The sequence below is a fragment of the Gadus macrocephalus genome, chromosome 17, assembly GCF_031168955.1.
Source record: "Gadus macrocephalus chromosome 17, ASM3116895v1".
NCBI classification, from domain to species: domain Eukaryota; kingdom Metazoa; phylum Chordata; class Actinopteri; order Gadiformes; family Gadidae; genus Gadus; species Gadus macrocephalus.
The window spans coordinates 11,479,152-11,494,724 of NC_082398.1; the positions used below are offsets into that span (position 1 = coordinate 11,479,152).

Sequence of the window (15,573 nt, forward strand, 5' to 3'; positions counted from 1 at the left end):
AGGGAGTTCAAAAGGTCATAAGTGCATCTTTAGAGAGCTTATCAGTCGAAAGGAGAGACCCTGGCCGGGGAAGTCAGGTGGTCCACGTCAGTGCCCTAAGCCTGATGAAAGACAGTGAAACCAGTGAACCTCTCACTCCAGGCCAAATCCGCAAAGCTCAGGAAGAGGATGAGATCCTGTCAAGAGTCCTCTAGTACAAGTCACGGAAAAAGAGGCGTAGTAGAAGTTGAAATGAAAGAAGAGCCCCCTGCTGTAGCCATGCTTCTGAAACCGTGGCTAAAGAGCCACGTAGACCAAGATGGTGTCCTGCGCCGAGCACAGCTGCTGATCCCAAAGGCTCCTCACCCGCTGGTTCTCAAAGAGCTACACCAGGACACGGGTCACCTAGGGGTCGAAAGGACGCTTGACCTCATTCAAGAAAGGTTCTACTGGCCACAAATGAGCAAGCATGTAGAACATTTTGTTACTGAAGTGTGTGAATGTCTCAAAAAGAAGAACCCAAGTAAGCAACCTATGACATCGATCCAGACCACCTATCCATTTCAGCTCGTCTCCATTGACTTCCCTCACCTGGAGAAATTCAAACACGGCTACGAGTTCATATTAGTGGTCATGGATGATTTTACAAGGTTTGCCCAAGCCTACGCCAAAAAGAATAAAACTGCTAAAACTGTTGCTGACAAGATCTTCAACGACCACGCATTCAAGTTCGGCTTCCAAAACAGATTCCATCACGACATGGTCAAAAGAGTTTGGCAACAGACTGTTGGCAAGGCTGAAGGAACTCTCTGGCATCTAGGGCTCACATACAACACCTTACCACCCACAGGGTAACGGACAGGTGGAGAGATTCAACCGTACCCTGTTGTCCATGATGCGCACCCTGGAGGACAAGGAGAAGGTAGATTGGTCCATGGGTTGGTCCACGGGTACAACTGCACAAAGAGCGAGGCAACAGGCTACGCCTCTTACCACCTTATCTTTTGACGCTCTCCTCGCTTGCCCATCGATCTGCTGTTCAATCTTAAAGAAGATGAGGCCCATGAAACGTACAATGACTATGTGAGTCAGTGGAAAAAGAAAATGCAAGATGAATACCAGACTGCTGCCAAAACAGCTGACAAGGGAGCAGTTCGTGGAAAGACCCACTATGACAGGAACGTAGGAGTGTAACAGTACACAAAAGTCACGGTTCGGTACGTACCTCGGATTTTAACTCACGGTACGGTACGGTTCATAGTTAAGGGGAAAATTAAAGAAAACTTCTTGTTTGAATACAACGGAAAATGGCTGTAGATCAGCAGCAATGAAAACACCAATAAACTTGGTTATGGCATTTGGATTTCTGAATTCCCAGACAGGGGTTGTTGAAATAGTGTTCTGAGCTGGGTTTTTATGGCTCGTTTTATTTTCCACAGCAACAGTGATGGTAACACCTGGATGGTGCCTTTCCAAATGTGTGTGCTAGGGATGTGCATTTCTGGTAAAAATACTATTCGATATTCGCTGAGAAGTATTCGAATAATATTCGAAAATCGGTCAATCATGAACCCCCTACGCACGCACGCACATCGGATACATGCACACACAATGACACAGGGAGAGGCTTTTATGATTTGGATGAAATCAATCTGTTTATTTCAACAACTGCACCATCGACATTCAACGTCAAAAATGTTCAACGTGGGCTTAGGCGATAGACCTACATGCACCCAAAAAACGGATCTCTATTTATTTATTTATTTTACTGAACACAGTCTGCATGACGGTGAACTAGACACGCCAACAAAAATAACTTCACACTTTCTGTCTTTTTACAATTTATTTGTTACCAGCATTCGTAGTGTTGATCAGCAGAGAAATCGTCCGCCAAAGACGTTGACGTCGCCTCGCAACCGAGGAAGCTATTCACCACCGGAAGTTGTGAAGGCCCATGCAAGTCAACGGAGCGTTCAACAGCATTGAGAAGATCCGTGTGATAAATAACGATAGTCACATTCATTATTCTCGATATTCTACGTGACTCTGACTATTCGATGATCGTTGCCCATCCCTAGCGTGTGCATGTTGAAGGGCTGTACGTAGACACGGAGAGCCCTCTCCATAGCCGGAGATCATCCAATATTTTTTAACTATCCGTCGACGCCATGGACCAATTGGTCGACGCAACGGAGACGGCAAGGGCTGTGATTGGTCAAACAGGGCTGTGATTGAACAAATTCATTTCCGGAATCACTTCTCCGGTTTGACTTTGCACCTTAATTACTCTGTACATAGTTACCTTTTGCAACTCAAGGAACTATAAAACACGTAATAAGATTTGAAAAGCTTTGGAAGTTTATTTACAACACTGCTTAAATGGTTTGTAGTCAACGTGTATCAGGTACAGTAGATCGGGCGGCAAATTGCATTGCGTATCCGACATCCCAACGGAGAGCTGCTGAGGGATCTCCATAGTTACGGAGTCGGATTACAGAGTCAGAGTAGTATACTTTGGCTAAACGTTCCGGGTGGAATTCCGAATTCAAGTTTTAAATTCTGCATCGCAAAACAAGCCTTTACATTCGCCATATTAACGCTATATACGCCACATTTACGTACCGCGGTACACCTCTGTAACCGCTCCGAAGTGCCTGTACCGTGACAGTTCGGTACAAATACGTGTGTCGTTAGACCCCTACAGGAAAGTGCAGGGAAGAGACCTTCAGCCAGGCGACAGAGTTCTCCTCCGAAACCTAACCCCCAGAGGCGGGCCCGGCGAGAATCAGTCCTACTGGGAGGACCAAGAGTACAAGGTCAAAGACAGGAAAGCGGATGACAGCCCCGTCTACCAGATCAGCCCAGAAAATGGGAAAGGAAGGGACAGGGTCGTCCACAGAAACCTGCTGCTGCCCTGCGACTACCTACCTGTTGACCAGCCATCAGCAACGAATCTGCAGCCCAAGAAAGACGCCCAGAGACCTGCAAAGAAAGGAACAAGACCAAGACATCAACCATCGCAGCCGCCAGAGCCAGATAACACCGACGACGACAAAGACTACGACTACACCGGCAACCTCCACTGGCATCTCAGACCTGGCAGGGGGAGGCGTCTAAGGCACCTGGATCCTCTGGCAGAGCCCTTCCAGCCTCAGCACCAAGGAGAGGATGTACCACTACAGAGCGAAGAGGATTTGCCACCACAGAGCGAAGAGGATTTGCCACTACAGAGCGAAGACGATTTGCCACTATAACCTCAGAGATCTGACCCGAGTCCTGAAAGGCCTGAGCATGGTCAGTCAGGGGCAGAGTCTCAAGCCCTGAACAATGGGGAGGTAGAGATGGTAAGACAACCACCCCAGAGGCTGAGACAGGGACCTGTGGTACTGAGTTATGATTGATTAGGCCAGCCGCGAAACTGTAAGGTGACAGAGAATCAGGTTACACATAATACCTTTTGGAGGCCTTGGGTATGTGAGGCTTGTTAAAAACATTGATAATGCCTTAAGGTTCACAGAAATGTCAGGTGCCATTTCATCTTTTGGGGGGAGACTGTGGCATTGTGTTTTAAAAGACAGAGGAGGATTTACCCCCCTTTCAATATTTACACCAAAGTCAACAAGCTAAACGCAGGTTCTGTCTTATATCACAAGGTATTTTGAATGGCTTACATTATTTGCTGGGCGAACTCGTCTTCACCAGCAGAGCGCGCTCTAGGTCTTACAGTTGGCTGGGCATCAGTGACTGACACCAGTAGCACCGAAGTAGGACAGTACATGAAGTATAGCCAATGAATGTACACTACGCTAAAGAGAGCGCATCTCTAATGTGAACTGTTTATATTTCCAACAGGAAATAAAGGTTTTGCAAAAGAAAGAACCAAGCTTCATTCGTATACCTGTAACACAAACCAGCAACTACGACAAGACTGTGTGTGTGTGTGTGTGTGTGTGTGTGTGTGTGTGTGTGTGTGTGTGTGTGTGTGTGTGTGTGTGTGTGTGTGTGTGTGTGTGTGTGTGTGTGTGTGTGTGTGTGTGTGTGTGTTTCTGTGTCGGTGTGTGCGTGTGCGTGTGTGTGTGTGTGTTAGCCTAAAAAACATGTTTGAAGTTGGGAAGCCACATCCTGAGAGCTACGATAGACTCTGGGGACATAAAAAGTTGCTTGTTCAGACAAATGCGCAATCTAAGTTGCATCTCCACATTAAGGCTGACATTTGCTCCGTTCAAAAGCAGGTTTGTCACAATTTTTTATTAATATAGTTCATTCCCGTGTTTGGTGTTTGATATTGTCGAGGTTAAATATTATTTAGCAATTATTTTAGTTTGTTTGCATTGTTTATTCTAAGTATATGCTTAAGGCTAGTTCAAGTGCTTCCATTAGAAATTATGATTATCAATAAAAAAAAATATATTGTTTATCCCTGGAATCGCTCAATCCTATGTTAGATTAACATGGATCTGAGATGAATAATTTCCGTAAAAAATGTAAAATGTTGGGTTGAATGCTGTTTTTTTTTTTAAAAGTGTAAATGCAGGCAACGACAAAAGTCTTTGTCGTCAAAAGACATTTAGGAAACCTTCAGTTTCCTAAAAGTACTTTTGTTACCACCTGACTCATAATTATTATTTTATTTTTTTACTTTTTTATTAAACTTTTTAAATGAATCTCTTTGATTGAGGCAAAGACGGGCAGCAGCAGAATTCACAGGGTTTCAGAAATACATTAATAAATGCACGAGACACAAAAGTGGAAGTAGTTATCCGAACATCTGCTTCCTGCTCTCTAACATCCAAACCACCTGAGAGGCCGAGCCCATGAGATGTGTCTGTGGCACACAGACACAGTCCTTACAGAGACACCCATCACAATGATCTTAAGCTATGACTACAGAAACAATATTAGCTTGACCAATATGAGGCAAATAACATTAGTCTCATTTAAATTCAAAGAACGATATTTTTCCGTTAGGAACTTCATACGTGGAGGAGCAGCAGGGTGTGACCATACCCAATAGTACATACGAACAAAAACACGCACACACTCCATAAGCCCACACTAGACATGGCAGATAAAAAAATAAAAATAAAATCCTTGCTAAACCTTGTGAATAAATAGTATTACCTCCATAGTGGAAGATAAATAAATAATTAAAAAAGATTCCAGGTATTATAACGAGAGGAGACAGTTCAAAGAGGGATCCAACCATTCAAAAGTCACATGGATTTTGTTTTGAGTGCCTGTGTTGGACTGTTGTTCTGTCTCACAAAAACCCACGGACCAGTTAGTCCCAATGAATTCAAACTCTAACCACAATACATTTGCACTACCTCCCATAAGTAACCCAGACATGCAGATTTTGTGTTTAGATATATTTATTAATAATAATAATAATAATAATATATTTAATTTGTAGAGCACTTTACATTCAGAAATCTCAAAGTGCTATAGAGTTTAAGAGAGAGGAAAAAATAAATAAAACGGGTTGTTTAAAGGGGACCTATTATGCTTTTCGACTTTTATTACCTAGAAACGTTGTTATAATGATTGATAGTCATGTTTAACCATACACAAAAAACAATGTCGATTTTCGGGAAACTCTTCCTCTCATCTGGGCGCTTTCAGCATTCTCTGTCAATGCTCGGTTTCGTCCTTCTCCGCCCCCTTGCCCCCCTCCTGCCAACCCAACTCCGTTGTGATTGGTTACCTTCCTTGAAGCACGCACGCGGGCAGATTTGACCAGGCATATGGGGGCGAGGCAGGAGTGCCTCTACGTAGATGATTTCCCGGAAATGTGAACAAATGAATCGCAAATGTTGTTGTCCCGAGTGTTTAGCGCTGTGCACAGCCACCCCAGACTGTCAGCAGGGAATACATCGAAATGCATGTACGTCATTATTTGACACTTTAGTATGGTTAAACATGACTATCAATCATTCTAAAAACGTTTATAGGTCATAAAAGTCGAAAAAGCATAATAAGTCCCCTTTAAACATATAATGCATAAACAGTAAAAGGGAAATTTGCAAAAGGCTTTTTAAAAAAGATAAGTCGCAAGTTTTTTTTAAAAACAGCTGTAGTCTGTGGGGGCTTCAGGTGGTCAGGGAGTTCCATAGTCTTGGGACAGCAGCGGGGAAAGCCTGATGCCCATGGTGCGGATCTTGGTCTTGGGTGGTCTGAGGGTGTGTGCTGATGCATTTAAATATATCGTTGGTACAAACAACTGGCTGCTAAAAAAGGGGCTTCACTTGTTCCAGATTTAACTCGAGCTGCTTCATTCATTCATCTACAATAAAGTTTTAGTTTTAGGATTTCAAGATTTGGATTTGGATTTATATGTAAAGATTTCCATTTATGTATACGATTTAGTTTGAGATTAAGCATTTCGATTTAGGATTTCGATTTCAATACAAGATTTGATTTATTCAGCATGCCGATTTAGATTTAAGATTTAATATATAATTCTAATGTGGAAAAGATGACATGTAAATGGCAGTGTAGTTTGGAGGGGTGTTTATTACCAAAATCTGAGAAAAATTAAGCAAAATGTAGGTTAAGTGAGGCACCCTTTTCAGCAGCAAAAGTTTACAAACTGCACCCCATTACTACTTTACCAAGATCTAAATGGTACGAAGCAATTTGTCAGCCTCTATTACCTTATTTCTTACTCAGTAACCTGAAGACATTGGTTGGTTGGCGGGTTTTAGTATCTATTCGGTTCATTGTTATACAGTATATTCCCCAGAAACACTCAAGCTGTACTTTCAGTTAAAAATGGTAGCAACAAACAGGACGAGATTTTTGTGTGGTGTTATGACTGTACCACCCTGTTCACGGAAAGCAGTACCTAGTAGGTAAACAAGAAACCCACAATTCATAGGTTCCCTATTAAACCATCTGAGGCAAGTTTCAAAAACCCTTATTTTCTCCGAAACTCATGCCACAGCTTTGGTTTCATATCTCAAGACGACTTTCATAACACCATGTGGTAAAACACTCTCATACTCTCTCATCCCATGTTTTACATCTGTCTATCACTCTCTTATCATCTTTCTCTTTCCCTGTCTGTGTCTGTCCGTCCGTAGCCATGGCGATGATCCAACAACAGGTGATTACCAACCAGCCCAGTGTGGTCACCACGGGTGTGGTGACCACGGCTTTCGAGCCGGGGAGGGAGATGTGGTCATCCAGCTTGTTCAGCTGCTGTGACGACATGGAGATATGTGGGTATCTGTTTCTATTCCCACTGACTCAATACCATCCCCAGTCTCTGCAGTCCACCAATGAGAAAGCTTACTCTATACGTCTCGGCCAATCGGATTCTTATATTTGTTACCTGAAATAGACCTCTGAAGAATAAGTCCCGCCTCCGAGGCTCCTGGTTCCATCCGACAAATGTCAATGGGAAATAACATGGGGTTTTTCAATGATCGCACACAGGGACGTCCCTAGGAATTCTGAGCCCCCTGACAGAATTCAGTTATGGAGCCCCCCCCCCCCCCCCCCCACACACACACACACACACACACACACACACACCGATAGTTAGTTAGTATTTAGTTAATAGTTACACATTTACCTGGCTTGTAGTTACTATAGACAGAAATAAGCTAATAGACTGTGACTGCTTCTACTTAGAGTGTCCTCCTTCTCCCCTTCTTTTATTTCAACCTTACTGGTTTCTTCTGTGGGTTCATCATGGCTTGAAGAGGGCCCTGACTCTAAACACTGGCAGATTTGAGCACGGTTAGGTGTGAAAACGGCCACGGCCACGGCCAGATGGCCTAGTCTGAGTGCACCCTAAGATACATCATATAATTCAGAATATGTCTCATCATTATCTGAACATATTAAACAATGTTGTCAACAGTCTATTTGATTTGATTGAGCTGGGCATTTCTAAATATGTATTTGTATGTTTTGATTTGGTGCATTAGTCTACAATAAATAGCAGCTATTAATCTAAGGGTAGACTACTTAACTAAAGTCAGCTAAAATGTAAGTATCCTTCGTTTAATGTCTGCTAATATTTTAATGCAGCCAATCAAAATATTCAAAATCTGTTTACATAAATGTTATTATCATGCTGGCAAGCAGTATGGAATGTTAATCATTGCATTATTAAGCAATAGATCACAACAGGCTGTGGTATGTGCTCATTATACCACTGTACGCCTCGTGCCCACTGCACCGTCAGTCAACGGACATGGGAAGGCGTGGCTGACGGATGGGGGAGTAGTCTTTGCAATATGGCGACACATTAGTGCCATAATTCACTAATGTGATAAAAGATGCATTCGGGCGTATTATATTATTCCACACGCGTAGATATTAACTGCGAGCGCGCAAAACAGCGCGCTCGCAGTTAATAAAACAGCAAACTACCTCTGCGCGCGCAAAACAGCCTCTCGCAAGTGCAAATTACCTCTGCGCGCGCAAAACAGCCTCTCGCGCGTAACAGCCTCTCACGAAAGATGTTTTGCGCTCTCGCTCGAATTTAATTTTGGCACTATGGGGGAGGGAACCAAGGCAGGGCGGGCTTTCCTATGATTGGCCGTTTCTGAAGCGCGATATTTGATTGACAGCCCTCCTTTGATTGACAGTCTCGGGCGACGCCTCGTGCCCACTGCACCGTCAGTCCACGGACGTGGGAAGGCGTGGCTGACGGATGGGGGAGTAGTCTTTACAGAGGCATCCGTCAGCCAATCAAATCGCTTCGCCGGGTTCTTCCCACTTCTTCCTGCTTGTTGCGATGCAATGCTGCTATCCATTTGGATGGTAGGCTGGTACGAACGACCAGCTTCAGCGAGAACGTGACGTATTTCCCTTGCTCCAGCCTTCCAATTTGCTATTTGTGTCCGACGAGTTTAAGAAGAGAACTATTTTGGAAAAAATAAATAATCCAGTGTATAATGTTGCTAGCCTTTACAGAAACATTAACATTGCAAGCCTTTTACATTGCAATAATATTTTGCCATTTTCGCCAATTTTTATTTCAACAAGTGCTGTCGTGTTTCTGTCGAGCCACGAGGGGTAGTAGCGGGCTAGTCATCTTTAGCAACATAGCCTCTTTGGCAAACCAGCTTGAAAACACAACTCTACTTTGAATTTCACGCAAAGCAAGACCATAAATTGGTGACCGGATTAAAGCAGCAATGAAATCAAGTGTGTAAGAGGATTTAAAATCGACATTACAACCCCCAACGTGGTACAAATAAAAATAAAATACAGCTCAATCCCCATTGACTATGGGCGCAGCCATCTTGTTTGCTAGTTGTACAGATCTGCTCGCTCTACTTTGAAAGCGACGAGATACGACCGAAAGGGGGCGTGCCTCAGTGAAATGCCGCAAGAAAGCTGGGAGATTGGCGACTTTACCACTTCGTACATCCAAATGGATAGCAGCACAAGATGACCCGCTTTCCCGCTTTCCAGTATCGTCAGAGCCCGAGGCGCGTCACAGTGCTTAAATTTGCCTACGCGATCTGATTGGATGACGGATCCGTCGCTGCCGAAAAAGTTGAACATTTTTCAACTTTTTGACGGAGCCGAAAGCTCCAACGGAACGGACGGATCCACAATGCATTGCGAGAGTGTCGAAAACGAGAGGAAATGCCTTATTGGCTGCCCTTTTCACGTGCAAAACATGATTAGGTGCCCTCTAGGGTGCTCCTTCATACAATAAATTATGATGATGTGCCCTCTAGAACAAGAAAATTCAATGACGTGCCTTAATGAGTGCCCTTATAGTCCCCTTCTGCCCATCTGGTGCCCTTTTAGTGCCCCCTTTAGTACCCTGATAGTGCCCTTCTGCCCGTCTGGAGCCCTTCTAGTGCCCTGATAGTCCCCTTCTGCCCATCTGGTGCCCTTCTATTACCCTGATAGTGCCCTTCTGCCCGTCTGGTCCTTCTAGTGGCCTTCCAGTGCCCTTCTAGTGCCCTTCTAGTACCCTGATAGTGCCCTTCTGCCCGTCTGGTCCTTCTAGTGACCTTCTAGTGCCCTTCTAGTACCCTGATAGTGCCCTTCTGCCCGTCTGGTTCTTCTAGTGCCCTTCCAATGCCCTTCCAGTGCCCTTCTAGTGCCCTGATAGTGCCCATCTGCTCGTCTGGTCCTTATAGTGCCCTTCTAGTGCTCTTCTGCCCGTCTGGTGCCCCCATGGTTGAAAAAGTGTGCTAAAGTGCCCTCTATGGTTCTGAAAATGAGAGAAAGTGCCTTATTGGCTGCCCTTTACACTTGGACAAAACTTAATGAGTGCCCTAGGTTGCCCATGATGATGACGATGTGCCCTCTGGAGCAAGAATATGGCAAACCGAAAAAAACATGTTGTGGTTAGCTATTGAGGTACAGACGTTCCTCTCTTTGGTAGCTGACGAACGGGGAATGCGAGGCTTTGCTTTCATGTGGCGTCGCCATGACAAACAGGTACATCGAGTGGTACTTAAATCTCCACTGGATAACGAAGCAAAAGCGGATTAAGAGTATGTCAGTACCCATAGTGGAAAAGCGCAATTAGATGCCAAGTTAGAAAAACTTAATATTTTCAGTTTGCATAATCCGTTTAAAATGTATATACATTTTTTGAGCGTTCAAGATCATTCAAGTGTAGGTCATTTCATCCAAGAGAGACGATAATTGTCAGCTATCACCTCAACATGAAGGAAAACTTCCTTAAATGTTTCCGTAGCTGGCTGTCAGCGGTCAAAGACTGTATGGTAGCGGCACATTGAATTTTCTCCAGTCTAATTTTTACTTAAATGTTAGGAAAGATGAAAGCAGTAAGGCATCCTCCTTTCTTTGGCTAAAATGTGAAAGTGCACAATGATGTGAAAAACTCATTTTGGTGTTTATAAAGTCGCTAGAATAAGGGGAAACAGTGTCTTTGAAGCAACATTTTTTATGGGGGTGGACCCCCAGACCCCCCGTTTAAATTATGAGCCCAACTATTCTTTTAAGTGCTACATGGAGATGTAACAAGTGCCCCGAATGGGACCTTCAAGGCAGCGCTTGCTAAGGTTAGGGGATAGGACCTTCCAGGCAGCGCTGCCTTTAAGGCTCCGTTGGGGGAACAAAACACCATCAAGTTAGAAAAGCCACTGTGTCCGCTGGTGGGGCCCCATGTTGTCCAGAATGTGCCCTTTTTATTTTTTCGCCCCTGCCCTTCAAACACTCTGAGTCCGCCACTGCCACCAGTGTCCTCTGGGGCGCCCCCGTCAGTGATGCTCCCCTGGAATCATCCTAATTGACCCCCCCCCCTAAGGACGTCCCTGATCGCACGTAACAAACTCTCTAGGGTTTTGGATTGTCGGTGACGTTAAAGTAGTTAACTATTATGACGAAGCATTAACGGCACCGATAATCCAAAACCCAAGTGGAATCTATATGGAAAAGGTGTGCAGTTCAAAACGTGAGAAGCTTTTACTTCTTCGCCACCTACAGAGTTTGTTACCTACGATCATTCAAAAACACAATGTTATTTCCCATTGACATTTGACCGATGGAACCGGATCCTCGAGGCAAGACTTATTCTTCAGAGGTCTATGTGAATGGTTTGTCAACTTGACAAGCCAATAACTTGACACTTGCTTAGGGAAGACTACAGGTTGACTGTGAATGTCGGGCTCGAACCCAGAACCTTTGAGCTCGGAGTCAAACACCCAAAATGCGTCTATCTTGTCCCCTCACTAATGAATAAACTGCTGAAGTGGAAGTGGCTGACCAACCCTGAGGTGGAAGGGGGAGGCTCAGTGCTTTACTCTGCTTGTACCTCAGTTACTAACATTCAGCTCAAATATTCTCCCGCTGTGCTTTGAGAATAGTGTCTTAGGGTTTTCAAACAACATCTGGTGGGTAGTTCTGATTTTAATGTAGGATTTTGACATTTTAATGGGGAGAGGAGTCCTGGTATTGAAAAGTAATGCATGCCATGGGGAATGATTGATCAATCAGAATCAAGTAGTCAACCGTGCTTTGTCAAAATAATAATACCTGTCTCAACTGTGGCGCACCGTGCAGGCTGCCTTGGATTTTGGTGCCCGTTCATCCTGCCCTATAAGGTCAGCGCGGACCACGGCGAGGGTGTGTGTCTCCCCATACTGGAGTGTTGGAGCGGCGTAGTGCCAGCCGTGTCCCTGGGCCTCCGGGTCTCCGTGAGAGAGCGCTACCGCATAAAGGCACGTGGGCCCCAACAATAATTACGATGCAACAACTCACCTGATTTCCTTTATTGTTATCCAAAATATCACAATAACAGTAATTTTTTCTTACAACCCCTGTGGTTGGAAAAGGGATGATACACACTCATCCCCCCTCACTCACTCACTCACTCACTCACTCACTCACTCACTCACTCACTCTTTCCCTAACAGATTAAATAGGGTTTATCCATGAAATCAAAGACAATATCAATTAATTATTAATGAATCAATAATTAGTGTGCGTCTTCTCTATTCCCCACCGCCTCCCTCCCACTGCAGGGCTCCATTTGTGACGACTGCTGTATCGTCACGTTCTGCGGCTTATGCTCATACTGTCAGCTGGCACGGGAACTCAAGGAACGCCGGTGCCGTCACACACAGGTCATCTCCTCCACCACCGTGCAGGTCACATCGAATCCTCCGGCATATTACCCTGTCCAAGGCTACGGTCCCCCACAATAATAGGCAGGACCCAAGGCTTTATACTTGATAATAAGGTGTGCAATTGTATTGCTGTGGAGCTTTTTTGGGAAATGTTTGCTTAGAGCCGGTGGGGCATGAGCGTTGCCTGCATGGATGATAATAAAAGTTTGTCCAAAAATATTTTGTTACAGATGAATGCCTGAAAATTCTGACTCATGATACTTTCTTTATATTTAATCTAACATACATATTTGTATACATTACTTAATTGATATTTCAATACATTTTTGTATACGTTAGGCTAGCTCTGCTTAAGATGAAAGAAAATAGAACAATTTAAAACTATATAAAAGGTACGGTACGGACCCAATCCATTACACAAATAACAAAACATGCATTCACCAGTACTAAAACTTTTAGTTTTGCATTACATTAAAAAATCTAAAAATATTTCCCCCCCCGAAAAAACAGCAACACATAAGTACTGTGTTGCTGATGAAACATTTATTTTAGGCAAAACTGTTGTGTAGTGTGTGTGTGTGTGTGTGTGTGTGTGTGTGTGTGTGTGTGTGTGTGTGTGTGTGTGTGTGTGTGTGTCTTTGTGTGTGTGTGTGTGTGCGTGTGTGTGGTGTTTCTGCCTCACAAAAAACTACAACTAAGATGATCTCTGTATCTACATTAAGTGTTGTGGTGAATGAGAGACAAAGAGATGATAAAGGGGGAGATCCTGCTCAGTTCTGCAATGATATAAAGAGTTGCTTGGATACACATTTAACCCATACCAATTCAGTTTACTCAAAACTGGTGATAATTAAAGAATGCATATAGGTAACAATAAGTACAGTAATACCATATCTTACAATAAGTCTTACCTCTTATCAAAACAAGTGTCAATTCTTCTTTGGCCAGATGCAGCCCATCTCGAGGACTCTCATGGGATCCAGGGGAATTTTTCTATGCACATTCATTAGAGCAAGGCCAGAAAGCTTCTCATCCCCCATACCGGATCTTAACCAGGTTTTGAGGCGGCGTAGAGCCAAAAAATACCTCTCACGAGAATGTGGTCACTGGCAATGTGAGGTAAATGCAAAGGATGCATTTAATATTAGGATAGAATTGCATGATGCTGCTTCACGGTAATCCTCTTCTTCGTTGGGGTAACACCAATGGTACTGGCCATCTCCGCTGCTTGTTTGTACATGGCAATGAATCTCTCATCACTTCAACCACTTTCCTTCCTTCATCATAAGCACAAATTATATCCACATCTGGAGACTGATGTCGTATTGGCAATAGCAGTTGTGTGCCACCTAGTGGTGGACCAGCGGATTAACACGTTTTAATTGCCCTTTGCGCCGTTATCACAGAAACGAAACTTAAGGAAAAAATACCGAGGACATGACCTCGGTGTCCTCAATGGTAGGTACGGCCTTGACCGTCCTTCAGTCATATGTCAACCACCGCATTTAGGAGTAGATTTAGAGCAGGAGGCCTCAGTTTAATCACGATCAGCGTTAGGACCGAAGCTGAGACGGTTCGACAGAAATTGTTTATAATATCAAAGGATTGGACATTACCTCATAAACCATCAAGGACCCTGAGCAAATCAACCATCAAGGACCCTGACCTAATCAACCATAAAGGTCTACTGAGGGGCGAAGTCACGCCTCTTCCGGTAGAGCCCATGGGACCTATGGAAAAATATGAATGGGTTTCAATGGAGAGAAAATAATTATCTTGTGGTCCCAGTCTTTATATGCCCCGGATTACACATATGTTGTTTGTGGATTTAAATTATAATTTTTCATGTCAAGAGTTTGACCGTTTATCGTGCAATTGTTCAGTAGAGAAAACACAATGAGAAAGACTACACGTCTCGTATGTGACGTCACGCTCCCTGCGACTGGCGTGGACAAGACCGCTGCATCCGAATACTCGTACTTGCATACTATATAGTATGCATTTTGTAGTATGCGAAAAATCTAGCGCGTCCGAATACTCTAGTATGCATTCTGTAGTACGGAAGTCGTTTCCGAATGCATACTACCGCCAAAGTGAACCACGGACCACACTACGCTATCCCACAATGCAACCGGAGTCTGGTAACAAACGAAGAAGAGATGGCTGACCCGACACCACCAACAGCGGCTTTTTATGTGTGTGTGTGTGTGTGTGTGTGTGTGTGTGTGTGTGTGTGTGTGTGTGTGTGTGTGTGTGTGTGTGTGTGTGTGTGTGTGTGTGTGTGTGTGTGTGTGTGTGTGTGTGTGTGTGTGTGTGTGTGTGTGTGTGTGTGTGTGTGTGTGTGTGTGTGTGTGTGTGTGTGTGTGTGTGTGTGTGTGTGTGTGTGTGTGTGTGTGTGTGTGTGTGTGTGTGTGTGTGTGTGTGTGTGTGTGTGTGTGTGTGTGTGTGTGTGTGCTAGAAGGCGTGACGACGCCTTCTAGCAGAGATATCCATTTCAAGAGCCATTCGCGTAGAAAGAGAATTTTTTTTATTTAATAGCAACGATAACAAGACGGAAAACAGGTACATTTTGCCGCTGTCACGTTAAAATTGTACCGGGGGCGAAAATTGTACCGGCCTACGTCATCGTTTGTTTGCATCCTGACAACCTGCCCGGCAACAGACTACGCGATGCAGAAAACATGTTTCCAAACGACTAAATAACATAATACAGATAGCGGATCGCTATCTGTATTATGATAGATAGCGATAACAATTGTTTTTACTTTATATTTGTATTGTATTTAATTGTTTAATCGAAACAATAAAAAAATTTGCCCGCGAAACGGCCGAACGCGTCAAATGACAAATGTTTTGCCCGCGAAACGGGCGATCGCGTCAAATGACGTAGGAAGGTTCTTGAAACATAATACAGATAACGGATCGCTAGATAACACTTGTTTTTACTTTATTTACTAGCTAAATTCGATTAAACAATTCAATACAATACAAATATAAAGTAAAAACAAGTGTTATCTAG

The 15,573-nt window shown here is 43.9% G+C and overlaps 1 protein-coding gene across 1 annotated transcript; it reads left to right on the forward strand.

Annotated features, from left to right (window-relative positions):
• Positions 1–4,072: 4,072 nt before the first annotated feature.
• LOC132475430 (cornifelin homolog) lies at positions 4,073–12,632 on the forward strand. The gene is made up of 4 exons (XM_060076570.1): positions 4,073–4,211; positions 7,062–7,199; positions 11,989–12,146; positions 12,450–12,632. The coding sequence occupies exons 2-4, from the start codon at positions 7,064–7,066 to the stop codon at positions 12,630–12,632; spliced, it is 477 nt and encodes a 158-aa protein (XP_059932553.1). The 5' UTR covers positions 4,073–4,211; positions 7,062–7,063.
• The last annotated feature ends 2,941 nt before the right edge of the window (positions 12,633–15,573 follow it).

Coding starts and splice junctions, on each gene's coding strand:
- LOC132475430 (XM_060076570.1), top strand. CDS start 7,064: ATGGCGATGATCCAACAACAGGTGATTACCAACCAGCCCAGTGTGGTC. Junction 7,200..11,988: donor CTGTGACGACATGGAGATAT/GTGGGTATCTGT, acceptor CGCACCGTGCAG/GCTGCCTTGGATTTTGGTGC. Junction 12,147..12,449: donor GAGAGCGCTACCGCATAAAG/GCACGTGGGCCC, acceptor CTCCCACTGCAG/GGCTCCATTTGTGACGACTG.